The sequence below is a fragment of the Nilaparvata lugens genome, chromosome 3 (genome assembly GCF_014356525.2).
Source record: "Nilaparvata lugens isolate BPH chromosome 3, ASM1435652v1, whole genome shotgun sequence".
Taxonomy (NCBI): domain Eukaryota; kingdom Metazoa; phylum Arthropoda; class Insecta; order Hemiptera; family Delphacidae; genus Nilaparvata; species Nilaparvata lugens.
In genome coordinates this window covers 25693791-25719963 of record NC_052506.1, presented here as the reverse complement: position 1 = coordinate 25719963, position 26173 = coordinate 25693791, and the positions used below count along the sequence as shown (strand labels likewise).

At 35.4% G+C, this 26173-nt stretch overlaps 2 protein-coding genes across 5 annotated transcripts in view; one reads left to right on the top strand and one right to left on the bottom strand.

The window, feature by feature from the left end:
- The window catches only part of LOC111049688 (DENN domain-containing protein 5B), a 46074-nt gene extending 35501 nt beyond the window's left edge, over positions 1-10573 (bottom strand). For all 4 annotated transcript variants that reach the window (XM_039423376.1, XM_039423379.1, XM_039423378.1 and 1 more), the window contains exons 1-5: positions 10362-10573; positions 6265-6374; positions 5214-5384; positions 2756-2991; positions 491-756 (exon numbers count right to left, since the gene is read on the bottom strand). In XM_039423376.1, the coding sequence (XP_039279310.1) occupies positions 491-756; positions 2756-2991; positions 5214-5384; positions 6265-6374; positions 10362-10470 (892 nt within the window). In that variant the 5' untranslated portion in view covers positions 10471-10573. The remainder of the gene's footprint in view (positions 1-490; positions 757-2755; positions 2992-5213; positions 5385-6264; positions 6375-10361) is intronic.
- A 239-nt stretch (positions 10574-10812) lies between these two features.
- On the top strand, positions 10813-24670 carry LOC111043792 (39S ribosomal protein L21, mitochondrial). Its single transcript, XM_022328838.2, has 5 exons — positions 10813-10981; positions 21348-21473; positions 22627-22790; positions 23104-23260; positions 24517-24670. Exons 1-5 carry the CDS (start codon positions 10885-10887, stop codon positions 24618-24620), a joined length of 648 nt encoding a protein of 215 aa, XP_022184530.2. The 5' UTR covers positions 10813-10884; the 3' UTR covers positions 24621-24670.
- Positions 24671-26173: the final 1503 nt, after the last annotated feature.

Genomic DNA, 26173 nt, shown 5'->3' with positions numbered 1-26173 from the left:
ATCTTCAAATATCTTGTCGTAATATCCATTATATTCGACGGGAATCAATATCAAAGCTCTGTATTTTATGAAATGTTCAATTTCAATCTCAACTCAACAAAAGGTTCAATACCTTGCATCCAATATTTCAATGTTATATAAAAATATAACTACATTACGATATGGTTAATAATTTATGCTAAAATACTAAATTATGATCATACATCAACTATAAATATAATATGAACATTTCAAATACCGTACTGCCTATTTTTAGTGCAATGAATTTGTTCATAGAGTGTGGACGGGTGGTTTGCCAGCACTGGCCTTCATTGAGCGATGGCCAACTAGGACCAATGAAGGCCAACGTTGGCAAACCACCCATCCACACTCTGGCGCTGGTCATCATTTGTACGCATTGGGCCAAAGTGTGGAAGCGGCATTACATGTGAATACTTCTGGATGATGATCTGAATAAAACTGAATATTGGACGAGAAATTGTCAATTTACCAGACGAGCAAAGCAGTATCTGATTCTCGAGCTGCAGACAGGTGAATAGCTGTAGCACTGACTCGACAGAGAGCATGCCGAACAGCTCGCGCAGCGGGAAGTCGAAGAGAGGCAGTTCCTCGATGGCACTGGGCCGCTGGATGGTCGTCGTGCAATCAGGGTAGCAGTGGAACGACAGGCTGCGACCAGGTTGCGGCACTGTCACCTGATAGAGCAGGTTGTACACGTAGCTGTCCACGCTGATGTGGTGCTGATCTTTCCAACATCTGCAACAAACCATACAACATGTAGTCAAGTCAACAAACATTTGCAAATAATCGTTGAAAATTAGTATTCTTAATTCAACTATCTAGAACCTCTGCATATTCAATTCGTATTCATTTATTCATCCATATGGCTTTTATCGGCAGAGAGATCCTTTTGGATGTTCTGTCTTGCCGCATTACCCATTCTCCTATTTACATTCAAGTTTATAGGATATATATTGGTTTCGTAAAGTCTTGTCACTAAAAATTTACAAATACACTTCCCAACTACAACTTTACGTTTTTATACAATTTACCATTAATACAACGAGTTTTTTTTACACAAATTCACATTAAAAAAACCAACAAGTATAACATTTTGATGATATATTGAAGCTAAAAATTCCACATTACAAATTTTTCCATGATATTTATTAGAAATGGAGGTGTAATGTAGCCCTAATCAGTTACACATACCTTGGGCAACACTGTAATATATCCTAGAGCTGGATTCCTACATATCAGAGACAGTGAAAATAAATTCCCACAAATGGGACTATTCCCACTCATCTCGTCCAAGCGGATATTTATGATAGTCACATTAGAATTTACAAGAATAATATTCTCACTTTACACTGTTACTGATAAGTGGCAATCCACCTTTAGTTACATTAAATTCAACAAATCAGTTGGAAAGAAATTTTGCGAATGATGCTAAATTTGTTGTGTGATCAATATTGATTGATCAGTATTTGTTATGTGATCAGTAATGATTGTAACCAATCAAAGTGTCATAAAATTATTGCAAATATTCAAAGACAGTTGAAATTATTTGAGAAACATTCAAAAATTATTTAAAAACTGATTACAATGATCTTAACCAAACCAAGTATCATGTGTGTAGCGACTGTTTTGTGCGCCAGGCTTACTTTGTTTTTTTCAGAGCCATAGGCATATGGTACAAGGCTGTGGGTGCACGCTGCGAGTGTGAATAGGGTGCTAATAATGCAGAAAACAGCCATTAGAATTGTGATGAGGGCTGGTTGGATTGATCACTGCAAGCCATTGTTTGTACATTTACAAGTGATGACGGTCTACAGTCTGTATATATACCAGAGAATATGCATTTGTACACCAGGGCCAATCTGGTTCAGTCATGCTACACGGGGAAATGGAAACCTGGTCCTGCCCAGGGTGAGATTGGAAAGATCCAGGAGAAGTTTTCCCATATCTGGCAATATGCTACCTAATGAAATAAGAGAGCCGCATTTGGTGAGCTTTAAGAAGCGGGTCAAGTCAAGTCAAGTCATGAATGGTCGACAATCCATTCTATTCTATTAATGAGTTTGAAGAGACTGACACAAGCTAAATTAGTAATTGACTGTGATAATAGTTTTTATAGTTAATTTTTCCAAGATTTATTGTAAGTAGGTATAGATTTAAATAGATTAATAGAATTAAAGTTGAGTAATTAATCGCTATTTCTGTATTTTTTATGAAAAACAGAATACCTTTAATGCCTGCTGTTGCAGTGCATGTTTATTCATTTATTCATTTACATTAACCAATGCACAAATCAAATACATGATTAGAAAAGGACCAACAGGTCTAGCCCAAAATTGTTCCCTTTCCGAATTTTGATAGTAGTAAGCCAATGTCTAAAAGGTAGGTTATGTTGCTTCACTTTGAATCAAATTCCGAGTTCAGAAATATACAATCCAAAATTTAGAATTTAATTAGATTGGATTAGATGTTGTGAATTATCTTTATTTATTTATCGTTATTGTAATTTTATTGCAATGACATGGCCTAGTTTACTGTATGTATTTTCTGGCTGTAATAAAATCATTGAATCAAGGTGTCATAAACTTACCCTCTGCAGTCGGATGAGATTTACTAGCAAAACTAGCCAAACAGTAACTAGCCGTGTTGAGAAAGATTCACATATTATGTTGAAATCATTCAAAGATTGATTAAAATGATATTAATAAACCAGGAAATGTTGCACTGTTGCACTGACCTATAGAGTCCTGATAGGAAGAGTCGGCTGGCATGCACGTAGGGCACCTGCGATATGAGAGAGATGCTCTTGGTGACGTAGAGCGTGTCTTTGGCGTGGTCATAGTAGCTCTGTGCCGCCTTGGGTCGGTGTGCGGTCAGCTTGAAGTGGCGCGGTAGTGACCGCGTGTTGTGGTCCAGCGGACGCGGCTTCGTCGCCGGCGACTGACCGCTCGACAGCTCCGCCCAGTGCATTGCCTGAAACCATCACAACACTCTCTTTATAGTATAAACAGTCTCTTGGTTCTCTATTTTTACAAAAACACATCATTGAAATGAACGGGAGAAAAAAATAAGGTTTTTTATTGCACTTTTTTTTATTACGCATGATGCTTTTTGTTGCTTATGCTTAGGTAATAATGGAAAGTGCGTAGAGATGAGAGATGGATCAAACGTCCATGCTATCGGCGCGATTCGAACCCACGTGCTAGCAGACCAAAGTTTGTAGCACTAGACCAACCCAGCCGGCATTTTTCTCCCGAATTTACATAAGATTATAAAGTCTTATAGGAATACTAATCGAATGAATTTAATCGATATCCTTACTGAGATCCTAATAGAATATTCCAATATAGTATATCACAACAAAAATAGTGAGTTATACAATGAATTATACTTTTCTAGTTATCCTAGTGAGTTATACCACGAGTTATACTTTCCTATTTATCCTAGCAAAGATAGCATAAGAAGATATTATATAATATAGGTCGTGTGTTGGTATGTTCCAAATTTAGCCGATAACAGTCGACTGCTGTCTATTATTACTGTTTTGGCCGGGTGAAAAACAATTGTCGATTATTACTGTGTTGGCAGGGAAAGAGTAAGAAGGGCATAGTATGAGAGACTACCAGCGTCAGATATTACTACTCCTCAGCTGCTCTACAAGTCGCTACAACCCTTGGCCTCCCTCACAAAGTCTCTCTATCTCTCCCAATCCTCTGCCTGCCTTTTCCAGTTGCGAACTCCAAGCGTTCTCAAATCCTGTTCTACATCATCTGTCCATCTAAACCTTGGCATTCCTTTTCTTCTTCTATTGAATATTCTTTCCCTCCATATACATTTGGCAATCCTCTCATCATCCATTCTCACCTACCATTCTCTGCCCCTTCTATCTAATCATGCCAGTTTTAATAAATCCGACGATGTCCTCAATCCCCAGGAAGCGCTCAGTTTCGCTATTTTTTCTCCTTCTCCGAATTCCATTTCTGTAAACAGGGCCCACTATATGGTTGGTATGTTCCAAATTTAGCCTATAACAGTCGACTGCTGTCTATTATTACTGTTTTGGCCGGGAAAGAGTGAGAAGGGCACAGTATGAGAGACTACCAGCGTCAGATAGCTTCACAAAAAAGAACTACTAGGGCAATCGAGTAGTTCAAGTGAAATTTGGAACATAAACACCCTATACAATGGGATATCTTCTTTTGCTATCTTTTCTCTATGGTTATACTAATCGACTAGGCTAGCCCAGTTGCATGATAAAATACAAACTAATAATAACAGTAGTCTGCTGGTTGTAGGAATAGGAACGTATTCAACTATTAGCTTATATTTTATCAAGCGAATGGGCCCAGGTTAGTCGAGTGGACTAAGTTGCACCCTTCAGTCTGCCAGCAAAATTCAATGTCTACTCGTGGGTTCGAATTCCCCGTTAGGAATGAACTTCTGATCATCTTATGAATCAGCCATGGACAAGCAAAAAGTTTATGTGGGCATCATCCATAATAAAGAGAACAATATGCTGTAGTCAACAGCAGGAAAATAGTCCGATGGAAATTGGAAACATTGAGTTCCTCCTCACCCCTCCACTCCCATAGACTTTGCCAATTCATCAGGTGTATTATAAAAATATTGGCTAATTTTCGTTTATCAGTCAAAGCATTCCCCAAAGAATACTTCAATGCTTCTCCTTCAACTAGAGTGGACAACAAATATTTTTACCAAAGTTTATAGGGTGAAGTGGGAAATAAAAATGTATATTGAAATTTATCAATTTATTTTAGGCGGATAATAAATCCATTTATCAAATGAGGATGATACGGAACATAATTGAATATTCCAATACATAATTCCAATTCATATTAAGATCTCAACAGTTGAAAAATGGATGAAATCAACTGCTCAGATCTCAATAGCCAGTTGATTGAAGAAATTCATATTGTCGAGAAACTTTATATGTTTTAATTTAACCTACAACTACAACTGATGATAATTTGGACATGTTATTAGACTAGATTTAAGAAGTTTTGGGCTAGCGCCCGTTCTTTTCATTTCATTATAATGTTTCAATGTATGAATAAATAAATAATGACCTGAACATTTAAATTCAACTCTTCTGTCAGTTAAACTATTCAAGTAGAAAAGACAACAAACTGTGATTTTAGCTTTCATCAACATTCAATCGAATAGGTGAAACTTACTTGCAACGTTTGCATAGCACTGCATATCTTTCTGTTGCTGACTTCTTCGAAGAAGACATAGCTGGAGCCATAGGTGCGGCGGCCATCCTCTTTGGTTATCACAAAACTATGGAATTTCGGCTCGAGAATGTGCTTCTGAGTGTGGAACTGTAGACCATGCGGCAGGCTCAACTGCACCACAATAAACAATATTCTAATTAATAAAATCGTCGAACAGTGATAAGAGACACTGAAATAAGTAAAAATGTTCAAAGAAGAATATTGAGATATAATAATACTACAATTCAATCCAATTTATTCATTTCCTCTTCAATGAAACAGGAATAAATATAAATAATAAAATGAGAAAATAACCATAAATAATAAAAAATGATGGTACAGAGATATTTTCACTTTGCCCATTGCACCCAAGTGCGAAGAAGGGTCTGAATCGATTTATCTCAAGTTGAGTAATTAAAGAACTAAACCACAGTCCTAAGAAAAAGACAGAACTACAAAAAATGGAGAGGAAGAAAAAACATTAAAATGAAAAACACAGACAAAAAATAGAGCAAAAAGGCAAAAAATAACCTACAAACCATGGTTAATCTAATAGAACCTTTATTTCCAACTTAAATAGTGGTTGGTTGAGAATATTTAACTGTATTTAATTTTTATAATAATTCGCAATCATTTTCACAGCAGCAGACCAAAAGTATGAGATCTTTAACAAAGTCTCTACTATTCATCAATTAAAACTTCTACTAAAAATTGTTCTCAATAAAAAAAAACGGGAACCTTTAACCCAGAGTTTCCAATTCCTTATAGACTCTTCAACTTTATAGAGTTGAACACAGTCAGAGTATAGATTATAGAGAGAAATATAAATGTTCATAGACATAGATATAGTACAGATAGACTATAGAGTTTCCAATTCTCTATAGTTTTCAACTGTATAAAATTGCTATATCTATTCCTCTTTTTCCCAGTGATATTTTCTATGTTATCTATATTTTGTGTTCATATTCAAGTATGTACTATGTTTTAGCTAAAAACTTGAGCGAATCCTTACCATGCAAACCGCATTGAAATCGAATGGATTCCAAGAAACATTTTCTGGGTAGTGACCGAGTACTTTGCACTTATACGGTCTTTCCAAAGGTGTTTGTTGCAAATTATCGCCTGAAAATAACAAAAGAAATCAACAAATCTTCATTTCATCAACACAAGCTGCATAAAATTTGAAGCAAACATTACAATTTGAGAAGAAGGAACTGATTCCATCAAACTGCAATGAATAATGTATTTGCGCTTGTATTAGAATAATAAATAATTCAGTAGGACATTTTCGTCACTTGCAAGTCAAATGTTACAATGTGTCATCTATAACGCAAGCACGAGTGTCTTGGGAAATAAATAATAATCTTACCACGAAATAAATGAAGGGGAAAGAGGTGTTATTCTCCGCCAGAATCTGTTAAATCTACGTAAGCTTAAAGAATCAAGAATAAATTTACTGAAAATAACTACAAAGAAAGGAAGTAAACGGAAGTTGATGGATGAGTATGAGTAGAGAACTAGCATTTATGAATCATAAGTTCTGAAGCATCTATCTGAAAAATATAGGTTACTAAAAAAATTAATTCCCATGATTTCATTTAAATGATCTCAAGAGCACTCAATTTTTTTTCAAATTACATTTTCATGGTAAAAATAGAAATGGTCTGAGCAAGAAATATTCTGAAATAAAATAATTTGGTAGAAGTAGGCCTATCCATCAATATGAACGACAAAAGCAAGTCTAGCTTTTCTCTAAATTTATATAGACGAGTTATGTAAAAGATGCTTAGGATGAAGAAAGCAATATTGTAAATATAATTATAGGAAATGGTATCTTCACTCTATAGCTGATTCATAAAAATGTGGAAACTGTAATTGATTTGTGTGTTCTCTTGTAAAGCATTTTTAACCTCCAACTGAATAATCTAACAATATTTGGAAGGTTTCTAAAAACATTTCATCTATGGTTAGGCCCAATATTCCAATCCTCAGAGGGTTTCCAAATGATTATTTTTAGAAACTCTTAAATTTGGCCGTTAGAGGTTAGAGGGTTTCTAAATGGTTATTTTTAAAAGTCTTCAAATTTTGATAAATTATGCCATTAAGAGGTAACAATACTCAGCAAGAAAACACATTAAACAATTACATTAACCAAATTTTTATGGATTAGCTATACAGAGAAGATTATATCCCCTATATATTTTTACAATTTATTTCTTCATTCTAAGCATATTCAACACTTTGACATAGTTCGATCATAAATAATACTATTTTCAAAAAATATCAAACCATGGAGAAATAGTCATTCCCATTCTCAAAACTTGAGATTTATTGTCGGTTTTTGTTGATAAACTGACAAAGCCAAACCATCAACAGAAATTGATCGATGAAAGTGAAATGAACTGAGTCTTGGACGGGGTCAAAATGATAATGCATGCATATGCTAATAGACAATGACCTCTAAAAGCGTCTCTATTGAAGTCAGCCTAATCAAAAAATGCAGCTGACAATAAATATGAGCCTGCTTCAAAAATTCTAGTAGGAAGTAGATCTTATTTCAATGCAAATATATAACTATTCTTTTATTTGTAGAGAAGGGGAGGTCCCACCAAACCTGAATAAATAATTCAAGTCGTCAATGAGTCCCATAACTGTTATATTTCAGCCGTATCTTAATCAAATTAAAATGAATAGAGTCAAGAGACGGCGAAAAATGTAATTATCATCTAATTGGTTGAAATTGAAGCTGGAATACTCTATTATAAAAGCAATGGGCCTATTTACTAGCCTTTTTTAGAAAGGTTAAATGATTTTTAACATCAATTTCGATACTGTACTGTACTACATTAGGACTACCTAATTATAAAAAAATGATAGTGAGAAAAGTATTGATCTACGGCAAGTCCGCAAGGGATAAACAGAATATATATATTTCATTATAAATTATTGGAATGAAAATCATATTTTTCTACCATATTCTTTTAACAGAGGAAAAAACTTTATCGGGGCAAAATTTTCTCAAAACAAATTTTGATAGATATATTCAAAAATATAATGGATATATGGTCAGAGATGCGATTATTTTTGGAGAACATTCGACACACATCACAAATCAACAGTGAACTGTGAAACAAGTTATGTTCATTTTTTATTACTTGTGTAGCTAGTCTGAAAGTACTAGTACGAATATACTGAGCTATATCATTAATTTGAACTGCAAATCAATCTAAAAGAGAATAACTTCGGTAACAATGATGTAGCACGGTAATAAACTACTGTGATTTATTATTGGATCTAGTAGAGGTTTGGATATTGGTTAAAATCGAAATAAAATATTCTACAGATTATTAGCTTGAAATAATTAAAAACACTGTTGTAAATATATTTTGACTGAATAAAAGGTTTAATGGAATATAATTTGAATTTGAAAAGCCAGATACATGAAGATACATACAGAAGGTACTGAAACACAGATGAAGGTTCAGTTGAGCTGGAAGTTTATCACACTGTATTATATGCTGGTACCTGTGGCTCCTATGATTTATCTAGTCTAGCACCTTATTCAAAAATTCTTTTCTACGGCTTGTGTTATATCACAAATTGAATTTTTATTGTATTAATTAACATTCTAATATCTTCTTTTTTACATAGGTATCAATCAATTAACGAGTTTATGTCAAAAGCGCAATGCATCCGGCCTTGTTACTATTGGTGAAGTGAAAGGTAAAATGACTTTCTTCTAACGATTGTTTTAAAATATGTAATTCATCATACTCTGTTGTCATGATAAACGATAAACACTGATACTTTCAAGTTCAAACAGCACAGAAGGAGATCAAAGTTTAGATAAGATAGGAGGAGATCAATAGATTCTCATGAAACCCAACCTCTCAAGCAAATTTCAGCTTCAACTGGCTCTCATCTTTTAAAACGCGATTTATTGAAGGCCCGAGTACGTATAATAGTTCATCAAACCTATCATCATTATAGAGCCAAGCAACAATGAGACAATAGGGTCATGTTACAGATTAAAACACCCTTTATTGAAGGATGCGGGTAGGGTGAAGTACTGAATCACCAGATTATCATGACAGGACCACCAATAAATATTAAAGGAAGAATGATATTGTAAGCACTCAATTAAGTCTACATTCTAAATCCTATTGAAATAATATTAGAAGCTAGCCTTATATTATAAGGCTATAGAAGCGTGAATAAATAAGTTAACAATCTACTACGGATAAGGTTGGCGTACAGTATAATACCTACAATTAATTACTCTAGATTATTGTAGCAAAGTAATAAATTAATTCTCATAATTTGACACTTTTGGAGGTTGTCCAGAAATTTTCAGATTTTTGCCTAATCAATAGAAGCTAGCATCTAATTTTGACGTCTCCCACACTCAGACATCAACTCACGAGCTGGGCATGTGTCCAACTTTGTGCTTACCAAGGTTTGATTCATAAAAAGGTATCTTACACCAATTGATCTTACGTAAAGATGTGTGAATTGCATTGTTCAAAGCTTTGACAATTATAAATTTACGTGGGAAATAATACAAGACAAAGAGAAAGTGCACATTGTTTACACTGCATCCACATTCAAAGAGTAATTCCAAGGATTTAAAACAATAAATAATATTTTTTAGATTTAGCACTTCTGAAATCATAGCTTTATAAATATTAACAGCTTTTACAAGTAACTTAAATAATTTTTAAGATAAAACAGAACAAGCATTTATCAAAACAAAGGTAGGTACTTGATTGGGAAATTATTATTCTTTAGACAATTGCTATGATTAATTTTCAATAGCAAAACAACTATATTTGGAAACATAATGTAAAATATTTAAAAGAAAGTAAAAACACTTTCTTTTATAATAGGATTGCAAGACCATTCGTATTAAAACTAAATTACCTATCAAGATTAATAGTGTTTTACGAAAATTACGGTAGTTGAATTGCTAATTAATAATTTAGATGAAACTCAAATAATATATGAAAAAGTATTATAGCAATTTATATATTTTGAATTCACTAATCAACAGAAAAATTATGCAAAAAGTGCTGGTGAAATGTAAATGTAGCTGTACTGTTATGACCATACCTGCGAAATTGTCTGGTTCAAGACCAGAACTCAAATCGAGGCCGCAAATAACAAAATAGTCAGCAAATCTGTTAGTATAGCCAGCATTTTTCAATTTGTTCGTATCCATATTAGTAATTTTTGCTTAAATATAGTAAACAATGCAACCAAATAAACACCATCTTGGAAAATGCTTTCCCAAGCACAGCTGAGCTTGACATCTAGTTTGGGACAGCGTCTGCAATGCACACAGGCTCTCAAACTACAGCAAATTAAACAAAGAAATTTCCCATTTTCAATTATAGTTGTACAATGACCTCAAGTATAGAATATATAATTAATATCTATAATTCAAGAATAATGTTCAATATTTAATCATTAACTGATGAAAAAATTAATTTTATGTCTCCATCTATCACAATCAGAATTTGAAAGATCAATATTTGCAATGAATAACAGATCTAGGAAGCATTGTAGTTGAAGAAAAATTGGAAAATAACATAACCTCAAAATTAAATTGATTATTCCATCTTTAATCAATAAAATGGCATTGTCTTTATTTAGAATTTGTGCTAGAACTTTCAATACACCAATAAGATCGACATTAGTTTGTAATGCGAAGAACGTACACGAAAGAAGCTGTAAGTAATCCATTACAATCATGTAAAATTCAGTGATAAACATTGGCTGTATCGTTTTTTATTTAGGTTCAAAACGAACAAACCAATTTCAGCATAGTTTAGGTAGTAAATACATCTCATACAATAATGCCAGAATCATAATTTTTATTGAAATGATATTACAGTTATCAACATGAATAAATTAGGTTAGATCTTACTTTCTCTTAGAATAGTCTTGGCATCAGACCTTTCTTGGCTTCTATCATTCTGTAAACCTTTTCTTAAAGGCGGCCTCATCCAACTGCTTTACACAGGAGGCAGCTTGTCTACTGCATATCCTGCACTTATATTGGCAGAGTTTTAAAGCCCGATTTGGGAAGCTGCTTGGGTCCCCGCCAGTCTTCATCGAGACATCTTTAGTCTGGCAGCATGACGAGTGTTGTTTATGTCACTCCTTTTTGGCAACTGCTCTTGGGTCTTCTTTGACATACAACAATAAGTACAGTATGTACAGGCTGTAGACTGAAAGAATGTCAAGGTTCTTTTAAAGTGGACTGCAGTGATCCCTGTAGCCCGCAAAAGTAATCAACCTTAGTGCTCTCTTCTGCATAAGCAGTATATTCTGAACAACAGGAGCATATTACTACAGGAGTAATCCATACATCAGATGATTAGAATGGTATGTGATTATAAGGCAGCTCTGATCGACATCATGTCTCAGTCGTCATGAAAGATATATGACTTGATATCTTCAGTCTTCCATCAAACCAAGCAGTTTGATCGGTTCACCTGTTTCTTTAATCAACAGACAAGGATGGATGTGTTCTCATTGTTTAGCTTCAATTTGGACCAGGCTGGCGCACCTGATCAGCGCCTGTTCAAATCGCTGGCAATTGACACCTCTTCCAATCGCAGTAGCTGACTCTCTAATTCGTATTTTTTGTATTTAGTATTTTAGGTTCATAATGTTATCACAAAAACACAAGGACTCGTCAAAAATTGAAAAAAAAAAGAAAGCGAATACCTAATAGCTAGTCACAACAACAGAAAGTTAAAAATTACGAACTCACCAGGCTGTTGTCCAATTTAGTATTTTTAGTATTTATTTAAATAGGTCCAAAAAAGGGATCACTAAAGTGAAGTCCACTGGGACACGTCAAAAAAGAAAAACAACTGCCCGGAGGCAGAAATCAAATAAGAAAATAGGCACTCACCACACTGCTCTCCAACATAAAAAACTCACGGAGTGAGTACAGAGGGTGATCCGTCAGCAGGCTCCTCAGAGCCCCTCGAAACCGCACAGCAGGCAGATCCCTGGCCAACAGAGGCAGCCTATTATAGAGCTGATAGACATATGAGCCAGACCAGTCCGAGTTCTGCTCAGCCTCTGGTAGGGTAAATTCAGCCTAGTCTCATACGGGTGGAAGCTTTGTCGGTCAAGAGCAACCCCACGTTTGCATGTGTTCTGCAAAGGGTATGAAGAACATAGAGGGAGAAGACGGTGAGGATCCTCTCTTTGATAAAGAGCGGGCGACAGTGGGCTAATCTACCAGCCCCACAAATAATCCTCAGGGCCCTCTTCTGGAGACGAAGGCCTCGGGCGACATCTGTGGCTCCACCCCAGAGGGGGAGGCCATATAAAATCACGCCCTGAAAAAAGCCAGAATAGCACATTTTAAGATAATGAGGTGGCACACTGTATTTGAGACCTCTCAGCAGGAAAACCACTCTGCTCAACCTGGCGCAGACTGTCTCAATGTGCTCGCCCCATGAGAGCTTCCTGTCAAGGGTAAACCCTAACAGTTTGACGGGGGCAAAATTGTATTCATTCCCATTTCTGAGACTGAACACAATAGATTGTGTTTTGTCTTCATTGAGGAGGAAGCGATTGGCAGAGAACCAGTCCGACGCAAATCACACAAGGTGAGCCCAGCAAGTCCACGTGCCTCAAAGCAATCAAATATTTTGGAAAGCAGGAAATCTACTGCATCAGTGGTGGATCTATTTTTCCTGAAACCAAACTGGGTGGTCGCAAACAGGCCGCACTGGTCACAATAAGCAAGGAGTTGCTCAGTAATAAGGATTTCAAATATCTTCGATATAATAGGTAGGATGGAGATAGGCCTATAGTTAGTAGGATCATGTCTATCACCCTTCTTAAAGACATATGTATTTTTTATGAGATGTTCATAGGTCTTAGTTATTTTTGGAGGGGATTATTGCCTTGGAGTGAACGGAGAGACTGTGTTAACTAGTAAAAAAGAATATAAATAAGTAAATAAAATATAAAAATTGATAAATTGCATTCTAGGCTGCAACGGCTTACTTGTCAATTCAATGTTTGATTCTTGTTCTTTTCATGATTTTGTTCCTCGGTAAAACTTTCCAAGCAATCTTATCATTAGAGTGCCTAGGCCGGTTAGCATTGTCGACCCTGATCACCAACTCTCTAGTTACAGTTCTCTTTCAAAAATACAGCAAGATTCCTTCATCTACTTCTGTTCTTATCGTAGCAACAGTTTGCAATAGAGCAAAAGTGATGCAGTTTCTCCTCTCGCTCACGGCGGTATCTCTCTCTTACATTAAGCACTTTTTTTTTTATTTTTATTCTTATTTTTATTTTCGTTCATCGATAGTAGCCTACTATCTCAGTCAACTAGATTATCCTTTCTTTTTCGAGGTAAACAAAATATAGAAATGCCGTACAGAAAGATGATCAAGTTTACCTGATAAAATTTCGTTTGAGGCATGGCTTGAATGTGCCTATACCACTTCTTCTCTATACCTAATTTAAGTAACTTTTAAAATTAAAAACTAACAAATTTTCATTTAACGTTAATTTTTCTTTTATCACATAGTTTTTCAAAGAAATTAGTAGCTTATATCTTTTCTACTTTCTCTTGTCTATTTTTTCTCTTTCCTTTTTAATCTTGAATTAAATTTTTAATAACCTTTCATGGTTATAATTGATAATTTTGACAATGAAGCTGCACAGGAATGCTACAGTACAATTGAGTTAGATAATATTCTTCCACCCCTACCAATTAATTTTGTTAATGATGTGGAGAGGAGTTCAATGAGTGTTCTTCACATGAACATACGAAGCCTAAACAAGAATTTCGATGAATTCGCCTACACAATTGAAAACTGTTCCTTAAAATTTAATATTATAGTATTGTCTGAGACGTGGATGAGCGAAGACGAGCCTTTCAACTATGTTTTGAATGGTTACTCGTCAATAAATCAGCCAGGTAAGAGAAATAGAAAGAATGGTATCTGTGTTTTCATCAGTAATGAACTGTCTTTTAACAAATTAAGCATTGAAATTATGGAATCAGACTCATTGATACTTAATATTAAAAATCCTATCACTAAAAATGAGATCAATTTAATTGCAATATACAGATCACCCTCTCTATCAGCAAATCTTTTTTGAATGCTTTGGAAAGTACTTTGGAAAGACTGCTCGCACATAAAAATATAATTCTAATTGGTGATATCAATATCAATCTAAAACAGACTACCGCTATTTCTATTGATTATTTCAACATATTGTCTTCAAACGGTTTCGTCTCCTATATAAATAAACCTACTCGAGTCCAAAATCAATCGGAATCGTGCATTGATCATATCTTTTTCAAAAATAGTTCCTTCAAAGCTGAAGATTTGATAGGTGCTATTTTCAAGACCGATATAACTGACCATTACAGCACCAGTATCCATATTAAAACCGCAGACGGTGGTTCTGATAGGCCTAATTTAGCAAACACTATTACTGAAAAAATTGTTTTCAATAAATTAATTTCAAATCTTGAAAATGAAGATTGGGAGGAGGTAATAAATAATAATAACATCCATACACTAGTACACTCTTTTGAACAAAAACTTTCAACCCATATTGAAAATGCAACTATCAAAATAAAGACATCACACAGAAATAAACCACTAAAGAACTGGATCACCACCGGACTAATAAGAGCTATTCAAACCAGAAATAAAATGCACAAAAAACTACAGAAGCAACCACATAATAACGAAATGAAACAATGCTACACTCGCTATAGAAACGTCCTAAACAAATTACTGAAAGAAACCAAGATTAGGTATTACAGAAATAAATTGGAGCAAAGTAGAGGTAACTCCAGGAAGACATGGAATACCATAAATGAAATACTTGATGTAGAAAAGAAAAATTCAAAGACTGATATTGATCCTGAAATTTTAAATAAACATTTTTCGTCTATCGGGAGAGTACTCGCAGAAGAACTGAATAAAGAAAATAAAAACATCCCTCCTCCAACTGGTCAAAATTCCCGTTTTTCACGAATAGGTTTCCCAAATTCCTTTTTCCTTTTCCCGACAAATGAGGAAGAAATTATCAAAACAATTAAAGACCTCAAATCCAGCTCAGCACCAGGAATTAATAACATAAATAATAGCTGTCTAAAAATCATTGCCCACTATATTGCTAAACCTTTAAAAATTATAATTAATAAATGCTTTGAAGAAGGTTTCTTTCCGGAGGAGTTCAAGGTGGCTAAAGTCATACCTTTACATAAATCGGGAGATGTTGACGATCCCAATAACTACCGCCCAATAAGCTTGCTAAGTGGATTTTCAAAGATCATGGAAAAGCTTATTAAAAAGCGGCTAGTACAATACATGGTTGTGAGAAGGTGATTCACCCTAACCAGTTTGGATTTCAAGAAGGAAAAAACACAGAAGACGCTATTTCGTTATTAGTAAAAACTTTAACTGAAAATTTTAGTAATAATAAAAAATCTATTGCAATTTTTATTGACTTGAAAAAAGCATTCGATACTGTCCCACACACCAAACTGTTGGAAAAGCTCAATAGAATTGGAATTCGAGGTTTGCCCCTGAAACTTTTTACAAGCTACCTTGAAGGTCGCTCTCAAATATTATCAATTGAAAATAAATCCAGTAATTTTAGATTACGGCTTACCGCAGGGGACTGTACTCTCACCAATTTTATTCATACTATACATTAATGACCTCCTGAATCTCGACTTGCAAAATGGTCAAACAATCTCATTTGCCGACGACACCACTTTAGTTTTTTCGGGTGATAACTGGGAGAGTACTAAAATATCAGCTGAGAAGGGTATTTCCAGGGTCAAGAACTGGCTTGACTATCATACCCTGACTCTGAATCATAAAAAATCTTCATTCATGACCTTCACACCAAATCCTGCTACTCAACCTGTAAACCGAATAAACTTGAAAATTCATAATATCAAATGTAATAAAATAGGTTTGAATGATTGTGACTGTCCTAAACTAGAGGACTCTAAAACCGTTAAATACCTGGGAATAATTGTTGACCGTCATCTGAGATGGGATTCCCAGATCCAATCTCTATGTCACAAGGTCAAGTATCTAACAAATAAATTTTACAAAATGAGCCAGTTGAAAATGCAACAAATTACTAGAATGGCCTACTTTGCTTACGCACAATCTGTGTTGCAATATGGAATTAGGGTATGGGGGGGGGGGTACTGCTGAATGTCATATAAACAAGATCTTCAATGTTCAAAAACATATAATAAAAGTGGCACTAAGCAAACCAAGGCTGTATCCTACTAGAATTCTCTTCCAGGAATCTAACATACTTACAATCAAACAGCTCTACTTGAAAAATTTAATTTCATATTTATTAAAAAACAAAAATCTTTTCAATACCCGAATTACTCCATATAACACGCGCCAAACTTACATGAGATCTGACTTACCTGAAACTAATCTAACAGTATGTAGAATGCAATTTCCGTATAGATGTGACAAACTAGTAAATATTATACCACAAGACTTCATATCAGACAATCAAAATTGCTATAAGAGAAAAGAAATCTTATCATGGATCAAAACATCACCTGACGTTTTCAGTAATCAAAGGCAATAGCTTATAACAAATTCTAAATTTACGTTTCTCCACTCACCTCTTCTCATCACCAGCTGACTTGTGCATTCACTGTGCTTCTTCTCTTTCTCAGGTTTTCCCTCTTATATTGTAAAAAAAAAACTGTTCTTCATTTCACTCTGTATTTCAAATTTATTTTACCATTAGGCTATTCTTAGTCATTTATTATATTCTATTTTATAAATATTTTTTCTTTTCTACGTTTCTCAATCTTTATATTCTCTTACTCATGCTCGCGAACAGACGAAAGTCTTGCGAGCTACACATTCTTTTGTACTCTTTATTTATTTTGTATTTTTGTGTATTTAAACTATGTAAAATGTGCAAAGAATGAATAAATTGAAATTGAATTGAAATTGAGACTGAACACAATAGATTGTGTTTTGTCTTCATTGAGGAGGAAGCGATTGGCAGAGAACCAGTCCGACGCAAATCACACAAGGTGAGCCCAGCAAGTCTACGTGCCTCAAAGCAATCAAATATTTTGGAAAGCAGGAAATCTACTGCATCAGTGGTGGATCTATTTTTCCTGAAACCAAACTGGGTGGTCGCAAACAGGCCGCACTGGTCACAATAAGCAAGGAGTTGCTCAGTAATAAGGATTTCAAATATCTTCGATATAATAGGCAGGATGGAGATAGGCCTATAGTTAGTAGGATCATGTCTATCACCCTTCTTAAAGACAGGCATTGTCTTAGAAATTTTAAGCTGAGAAGGAAATACAGACTGCTGGAAACACAGATTAATGCAAGCAGTCAGGGGAGAAACAATAAGAGCTAATACATCCTCAATAGTAGCACTGGTCATACCATAAATGTCTCTACTAACCGAGTTGCTCAAACAGTTCACAAATCAAGTGACATCATCACAAGTAATACGGCGCCAGGTCAATAGCCGAAGAGCGAGGGGCCGAACCGAAGCCGAGAGCAGATCCGCCGCCACCACAGGGGAAGCTCGGATCCCCTCGCAGATACTGCGAATAGAGCTGGTCCACGTCAATGTTGAAGTCACCGCCAACAATATGTTAAAACCTGGATTTAAGTTAGCTAACTGAATGACAAGTCCCTCAAGTGAGTTGAAAAAAAATTAAGGCAACCAGCTGGTGACCGATAGACTGTAACAATGTACAACTTCGCATGCAACAGGGACACACATGCGAATTCATGCTCTTTTTCAACACAGTGCATAGAAATGTCAATGCATGCAAAGTGGGCAATCACAGATGTGTCTATATAAATAGCAACACCACCATATCCAGCAATTTTAAAAAGTTTTAGATCATCCAAGCACATCCAAGGCTCAGAAAGACACAGCAATTTAAATCTCATGTTTGTGCTAAGAAACAATTCTAGTTCATTCACTTTATTTTTAATGCATTGCGCATTATAAAAAAGCAGTTTATCACAAGGAAAAACATGCATGGAAACACAATCGTCAGGATCGATTAGTCTTTCAGGTGAGGAGCCATTAAGAACTCACCAGGCTGTCGTCCAACATTAAGAACTCACTGATGGATATCATGGGTTCTCCACCAGCAATCCCCTCAGCGCGCCACCTGAAATCGCCTGGTCGTCAGGTCTCTTGCCGCTATTGGCAGCTTTTTGAATAGTCTCACTGACTGGTGGGCAAGGCCAGTTCGCGTCCTGCTCAGCCTCTGGTACGGTACATCTAATCTATAGCTCCCCCTTGTATTGTAGACATGAAAGCTCTGCCTGGTGGCAAGATCATCTACATTCGCGTGTGTCCTGCAAAGGGTATAAAAAATATATAGTGCAAATACCGTAAGTATCCTCTCTCTAACAAAGAGAGGATGACAATGAGCCAGTCTGTCAGCCCCACAGATGACCCGCAAGGCGCATGCGCAGCACACGTCCAACATCAGCGGCTCCACCACAGAGAACCAGGCCATATAATATGATGCTCTAAAAGAAAGCGAAGTAGCACACCCTAAGCTAGTGCATTGGAACACTACCTCTCAGCCCTCTCAACAAGAAAACCACCCTGCTCAGCCTACTGCAAACAGACTATATGGCAACTCCACGACATCTTCCTGTCCAGGACCAAACCAAGCAGCTTCACCGGAGCAGACTCGTATTCCTCTCCATTCCTAAGGGTAATACAATAGTTTGCGTTTTCTGCTCATTGAGGAGGAACAGGTTTGAAGAGAACCAGTTTTTTGCAAACACCCTGGTCTCAAGCATATAGTGAGGTCCACGTTATAATGGCAGTGAAGAAAGATAGGAGAAAAACGTTGCCAAGTCTCTTCATTTTGCCACTGATTGTACACAGCTGTTACTCAATTCATCCCATTAAATTTGATCTAATAATAATTATCATTTCCTTGATAAAATAATCAATTTAATGTCAAATTAATCAAGAAAATATATTTTTTCATAATTTGATTCAAAAATTTGCTTCCATAACTAAGATCAGATCTTTATTTTTACACAAACCTGAAATGGCGGCTAATTTAAAAAGCTGTAATACACCGATCTGAATTTCAAAACAACAGAAATCAAGTTATTTGGTAGGTATTCTATTCCAATTTCTTTCAAAAATGATAGAAAAATAGAAATCCTTTTTAAAATAAATAATTTCAATGGAAATAATAATAAAAAACCTTTCAATATTATTTATACCGGTACGAGTAGGTCTAACCTAAACGTGTAGGCTAACTGAAGCATGGATGAAGTCTAGGATGGTTAGTTATCAACTTTTAAAATGTCATTTCAGGTATTTTAATTTGTGTTTCTCATATGGTAATGTCTAAAAATTATTTAATTGTTTCAAAAATACATTTTAAATCAATATACGACTTGTGTACTCAAGTATTTCGATAGAATGAAGAAAAAAATGGCGACTGATAATGAATTGTTTACTTTTGTACTGTCACTGTCAAAAGTAAAAATTAAATATTCTGGCAAACTGACAACATTGCAAAGCTAGAGAGAGATAGCGCTATCTTTTTTGTTGTATGATAGAGAAGGACAGCAACAGTATTGTCCATCGTACTCTGCCATTATAACATGGACCTCACTATAGCCGTCCTCAGCTCCTCAGCACTGCAGCCCATGTCATAGAAAGCCATGTAATCAGCATAGCAGACATTTGTTCTGTTATCCACACATTCAACGTCATTCACTGCAATCAGAAGAAGTAGAGGGCCCAAGACAGCCCTTGGGCACTCCACAGTCATGACAGTCTCTAATCTGTGAAAGCATACCATTGGCCAGCACCGCCTGTCTGCGACCCCCTTAATATTTTTAATATTCTTTCCGAAGAATGGACATTGATATGTCCAAAGCTCCGCCAATTTATGTAGATGCATAACAATATAATAATTATTATCTATAGTTATTATATTACAAATTGCTTTTTCATATCATATACAGTTCAATAATTATTTTCTTAGTCTATATTATGTAAATTCATCTATAATTTTGCTGTATAAGCCAGTATATATTGTAATCTACATAAATAAAGTACTCAATCAATCAATCAACCCCCCAGATAGGCCTGTATTAGCCTGAGAGGAGATCTAACCATACCATAGTGCTTGAGCTTCTTGAGAAGAATCTGGTGATCAAGCGTATCAAATGCCTTGCTAAGATCACACAGGGTGAGCCCTGCAAGTCTACGCATCTCAAAGCAATTGTAAACTCTACGGACCAAAAAATCAATTGCATCAATGGTTGTTCTGTTTTTTCTGAAACCAAACTGAGTGGCCGCAAACAGACCACTCTGGTCAAAATAATCAAGGAGTTGATCAGCTATAATATTTTTGAAATTACAGGCAATATAAATATAGACCTGTAATTACCAGGGTCATTCTTGTCACCCTTCTGTTCTTGAAGACGGGAACCATCTTAGACACTTTAAGCTGAGCTGGAAAGACAGATTGTGACAGGACAAAGATTTGTTACATGCAGTAAGAGGCTCTATAATAGTTGACAAGATGTCCCTAATAAGACCACACGTCATTCCATGAATGTCCTTACTGCTAGAAATGTTTAAGCTGGATACAACTCTTACAATGTCGTCACAGGTGATGAAGCGCCAGGTCTGCAGCTGAAGATTAGGAGGCTGAAAAGAGGCCGCAAGCAGCTCCATGGCCACAGTAGGGGAAGCTGGGATCCCGTCACGCATCCTCTGGATGGAGTCCGACCAGGCCTCATGGAGAACATCGACTGATACAGGAATCGTAGCGGGCATTGAGGACTCCGCACTCGTTCTGATGAGGCCCCAAGCCGCCTTACACTTGTTGGGGGCCCTGTTGATCTTCTCACAGTTGAACCTCAATTTGGCAGCGCTCACCACTCGTAGTTCCTAACTTCCTCTACACATTCGTCAAGTTTTGTCATAGGCATTTGGCAAACTGAATTACACACCAGACCTGAGCCAGCCCAATTTATTTTTAATATGAGCATATTTTGTATTCTGTTTTAGGTGTGAGGAATCTACATGCCACAAAAGCATCTATGTTTCCATCTACTACAGGGCAAAGTTTCACTCCTGTTAAGCAAGAGGTTTTAACTGATGATTTACCAAAGGAAGAAAAACGATTTGCTGATGGTGAGTAAACATTAAGTACATCAAAACAACGTTTTTGTTCATTAAAACAACAATTAATTTGTTCAGTTGACTTGATGAATAACCCCTAGTTAATGACGCATATCACATTGTAATGCTGTGTAGGAAACTTGTACACAACCCAGTCTACTTCCATAAGACATGAATTTATTCATACTTAGTTTTAAAAGCAACTACTGTGTGAACAAATAGACATCCCTAAGCTATGTAACACTGAATTGGCAATTTCAAAATATTATGCAAAGGAGGGAGTTGCTCTGAAAGATGTAGATCCCCTTCAAGTAATTACTTAATTGAGGAAGTTATTTATAAACTATTTTCAAAGCTGTATTAGCTAAGCACTCCTTGGTTGCCTAGCATCCAATCAGAATCTTTGAATCAGTTAAGAAATCGTAATTGGTTCATTGAATGTTGAAACATTCAATAATGTGTTTATCCACGCCAACGGCTCTTTTTATACTCAACGATTTCTGGCCAACACGATACGACCACAACACCTACAAAGTCCTCCAGTTGGCTGATTGAGTCACGGTTGCGTATCGACAATCAAAAGACATTATGGGCGTCGTGGTCGTAACGTGTTGGAGAAAAATCGGTGTGTAAAACGGCCAATGTAGAACTACATGGAGTTAATTATGGTCTCATTTATTAGGTAGTTCATCATGAATTCAAGCCAGAAATTTGTTTGAACTTGGATGCATTTGGCCCAAGGTGGTTCCTACTTCATTCCTTATAATCAAAATTTCAAACAAAAATGGAATAGAATGACTGATCCTCAACGATAACATCATTCAAGAGATTACCTCTCAAGTTATAAAAAGTTGAAAAAGAAAATGCAATAATGTTTTATTGAATGTATTATGTTTCTGTTAATTTTGAATGTTTGAAGGTGCGTAAGATTTACGCGCCGCGAACATGAGCAATTCACTTTTAATCAGCTGATGCCAAACTTTTTATATCTGTATCTTACCGTTTCTGTAAAAATACAGATATAATCAGCTGATTAAAAGTGAATTGCTCATGTTCGCGGCGCGTATATCTGTACGCACCTTTAGAATAATACATCTGATTTTGCGTTAGATCCACATTTGGAAATAAGTTTGATTTTTTCATTAATCTATTTATCATCTTACAGAAACAATCGCACTGGTGAACAATCAAATCAAAGAAAACAAAGAGGGTCGACTTTTTGCAGTTATCCATGTAGCTGGAAAGCAATTCAAAGTGACAAGTGAAGATATAATCATCGTTCATGGCCACTGGGACCCAAAACCTGGAAATGTGATTGAATTCGAAAAGGTGGGTCAAAACGTAGTAGTTGCAAACCTTCTTCAAACGACCGCTCTGGCTTTTTTCATGATGATTACTATTTACAACATTATTGATATTTTTTCATATTGTTAAATTATAGAAATAATTATAGCTAACAGAAAATACTGTTTCGTTTTACATTATTCTTCATAAATCACACCAGAGCATTCTATCCAACCAATGCCGACAGTGTTGCTAAAATATGTTTTTATTCATCAAAATTTGAACAAAGAACAATTCTAAGAAAGGCATGATGTTCTCTTCTCATCATAATTGTATTTTTGTTTTCATTGTTTTATAGGTTCTTATGGTGGGAGGTAAAGATTTCTCATTGCTGGGAAGGCCGGTATTACCAGTGGGTCTTGTCACAGTGAAGGGTACAATCGTTGAAAAGGATTTGTCCCACACAAAAACACACTTCAATCTTTTCAGGAGAAAACAGCACAGGCGTATTAATTGTGAGTAATAAAATTACGGTAGCCTATTAAATAGTATATAGTTGCTATTGTTAAACTACAACAAAGCTACAACAGACTACGATAAAGACTATAGTAGCATAACAGCTTCCTACAGAATTAATCTATTTTGATTAAGCTATCTAGCTACACACACATCTATTTTTGATCGTACAATATTTTGCCGTCCTTATAAATTCTATTAGATTAAACAGATGATGTTTGTCAAGTTCCGTTTAATCTCATAGAATTCATAAGGACGGCAAAATATCGTACAATCAAATCGATGTGTGTGTGTGTGTGTGTGTAGGGCTTAAGAAAGATGACGAATAATGAGAAGAAACATTTTTCAAGATAATAAGACAAGTTCAATTAAAAATATTTTAACGAAATGGCCATTTTCAACATTCATAAATAATCTGAAAGAAAACTGTTGCATACTAAAATTTTTATCAAAAAGTGGTATTTGTTCAAATTAGAAGTAGATAATAGCATAGACAAAAAATAGCATTTAAGATAGAAGATACCCCACGTTATAGGTCGTTTATTTTCCAAATTTCAAGCCGATTTCTTAACTTGAGACGATTACTGTCGAAAATTGTATATTATTACTGTTATGGCCGGGTGAGACTGTAAGAACGACACAGTAAAAGAGACTACCAGCGTCACATAGCTTCACGAAAAAGAACTACTAGGACTATCGGCTTGAGTTAACATTGAAAATTGGAACATAAACGCCATATACCGTGGGATATCTTCTTGTACTATCCTTTCTTTATGATAATAGTATTTCAGATAATCAGAGAGTGTCCGTGTTTAGTAATTCGTAGAGAAGTCTCCAATTTATTGTAATTGAACGGAAATAACTTTTCACTAACAGTTGCCTCTACTGGCAACCGAGGTTTAATTATCGAGTTGAATTAACATGTCTGAAAAATACTCTGATACCCAGTTTCACCAAGCTTGATCAAGACATTTGAACATGGTCATATCAGGAACGGTATACAACGAGTGCGCTGGAACATATTATTTCTATGACGACAGTTACTATCAATGGTTCCAGTGCACACATGTGAAGCGTACCCGGCTTTATCATGTTGAATGACATGACCGATCTTGGTAAAACTCGTGAGATTTAGATATCGTGGAAAAATGAGTTCAATGAGTTATAATACTGTTTAAATCACGAAATTAAATGAATAATCACTGTCTCCTATCCCATGACGTTATTTATAATTAATTGTATGTTTTATTTTCAGTTATAAGGAGTGAGCACACCATGATCCGTATCAATGAGATAAAAATCGGAGGAGAAGTGGGTGCTATTGAAAACGAAGAGGGTGTTAGGAGGATAGAGCGTTAGTGTACATTAATCTAGTTTTTCATTACCAATAAAATCATAATGTTTATCTATTTTTGTTTATAATCATTTCATTTAATCAAATACATATTCAATTTAATCATAATTAAATTTTATTACATATTTAAAATACATAAAGGAAAAGGAGAAATCCAGTTTGAATAATTATCGTCCCATTTCCCTCTTATCTAGTATTAGTAAAATTATAGAAAAATGTGTAAAGTCGAGACTAATATCCTACTTAAATAAATATAAAATCTTAAATAGTTCGCAATTGGGTTTTCAAAGTGGCCTTAATACTTCTGATGCAATATTTAGAGTGAGTAGAGAAGTTATAAATCATTTAGATAGAGGAAAAAAGTGCTTGGGAATCTTTCTGGACTTCCAAAAGGCTTTCGACACAGTGGACCATGAATTCTTGCTAAATAAAATAGAAATTATCGGTTTTAGAGGCATAGTTTTGAAATTTTTTAGGTCGTACTTAAACTTAAGGTCACAAGCCGTAAAAATTGATGATACAATTAGCAACGATAGGAGAGTTGAAGCTGGGATTCCACAAGGAACAGTGCTTGGCCCAATTCTATTCCTAATTTATATTAATGATTTATTAAATATTGATCTAGACTGTGGCTCTCTCTACTCATTTGCGGATGACACTGTAGCTCTGTTTCATGGAAATTCATGGATGGAAACATTTGAGAAAGCAAATGGTATAGCAAAGATAAAAAATTGGTGTGACCACAATAAATTATGTATAAATAAAGATAAAACTGTGGTTCTACCCTTTTACCTCACAATGGCTGGTAAGCCCTCTGAGGAGTACCAACTTAAAATTATTATTCATAAACCTGACTGTAACCAGTCTTATTGCCAGTGTGTTCCTCTTTTTGTTCATGATTCTGTAAAATACCTGGGCATCATGATAGATTCTCGACTAAGGTGGGAGCCACATATTTCTTATGTTTGTAATAGATTAAGGAAAACATTTTATAAGTTTGTTCAATTGAGAAATATTCTTCCATTGTACCAGTTGAGGATGGTATTCCTTGCCCTAATCTCTTCTGTAATTGAATACGGCATTGTTGGATGGGGAGGTCGTGGATCTTCCATCTTACAACCCCTTATTTTGCAGTATAAGAAAATTGTAAAAATATGTCTGAATAGACCAATTAGATATACCACTAGCCTAATCTATAAAGAATTCAAAGTTCTAAGCCCTGAGGATTTATATAAATTGAACTTATTAAAATATGTATTTGAACGACCATTAGATTTTCCGGTGACTCCTGAACATGGATATACAACTCGTGGTCAAGCCAGAGAGAAACTATATGAGCGGAGATGTGTAACTGCATCTGAGGCTGGTCATGCAGCCTTTCAGGGTCCTCGTTTATTTAATGTTTTACCTTTCGATATTTCTAGAGAGTCCTCCTTATCGATTTTCTGTAGAAGGTTAAGATTGTATTTATCGGCTTCATAAATTGTTTAGTTTCATTTTGTTTCATTGAAATATGTTTAACTTTATTCTGTAAACTAGGCTATATAAACTAAGCATT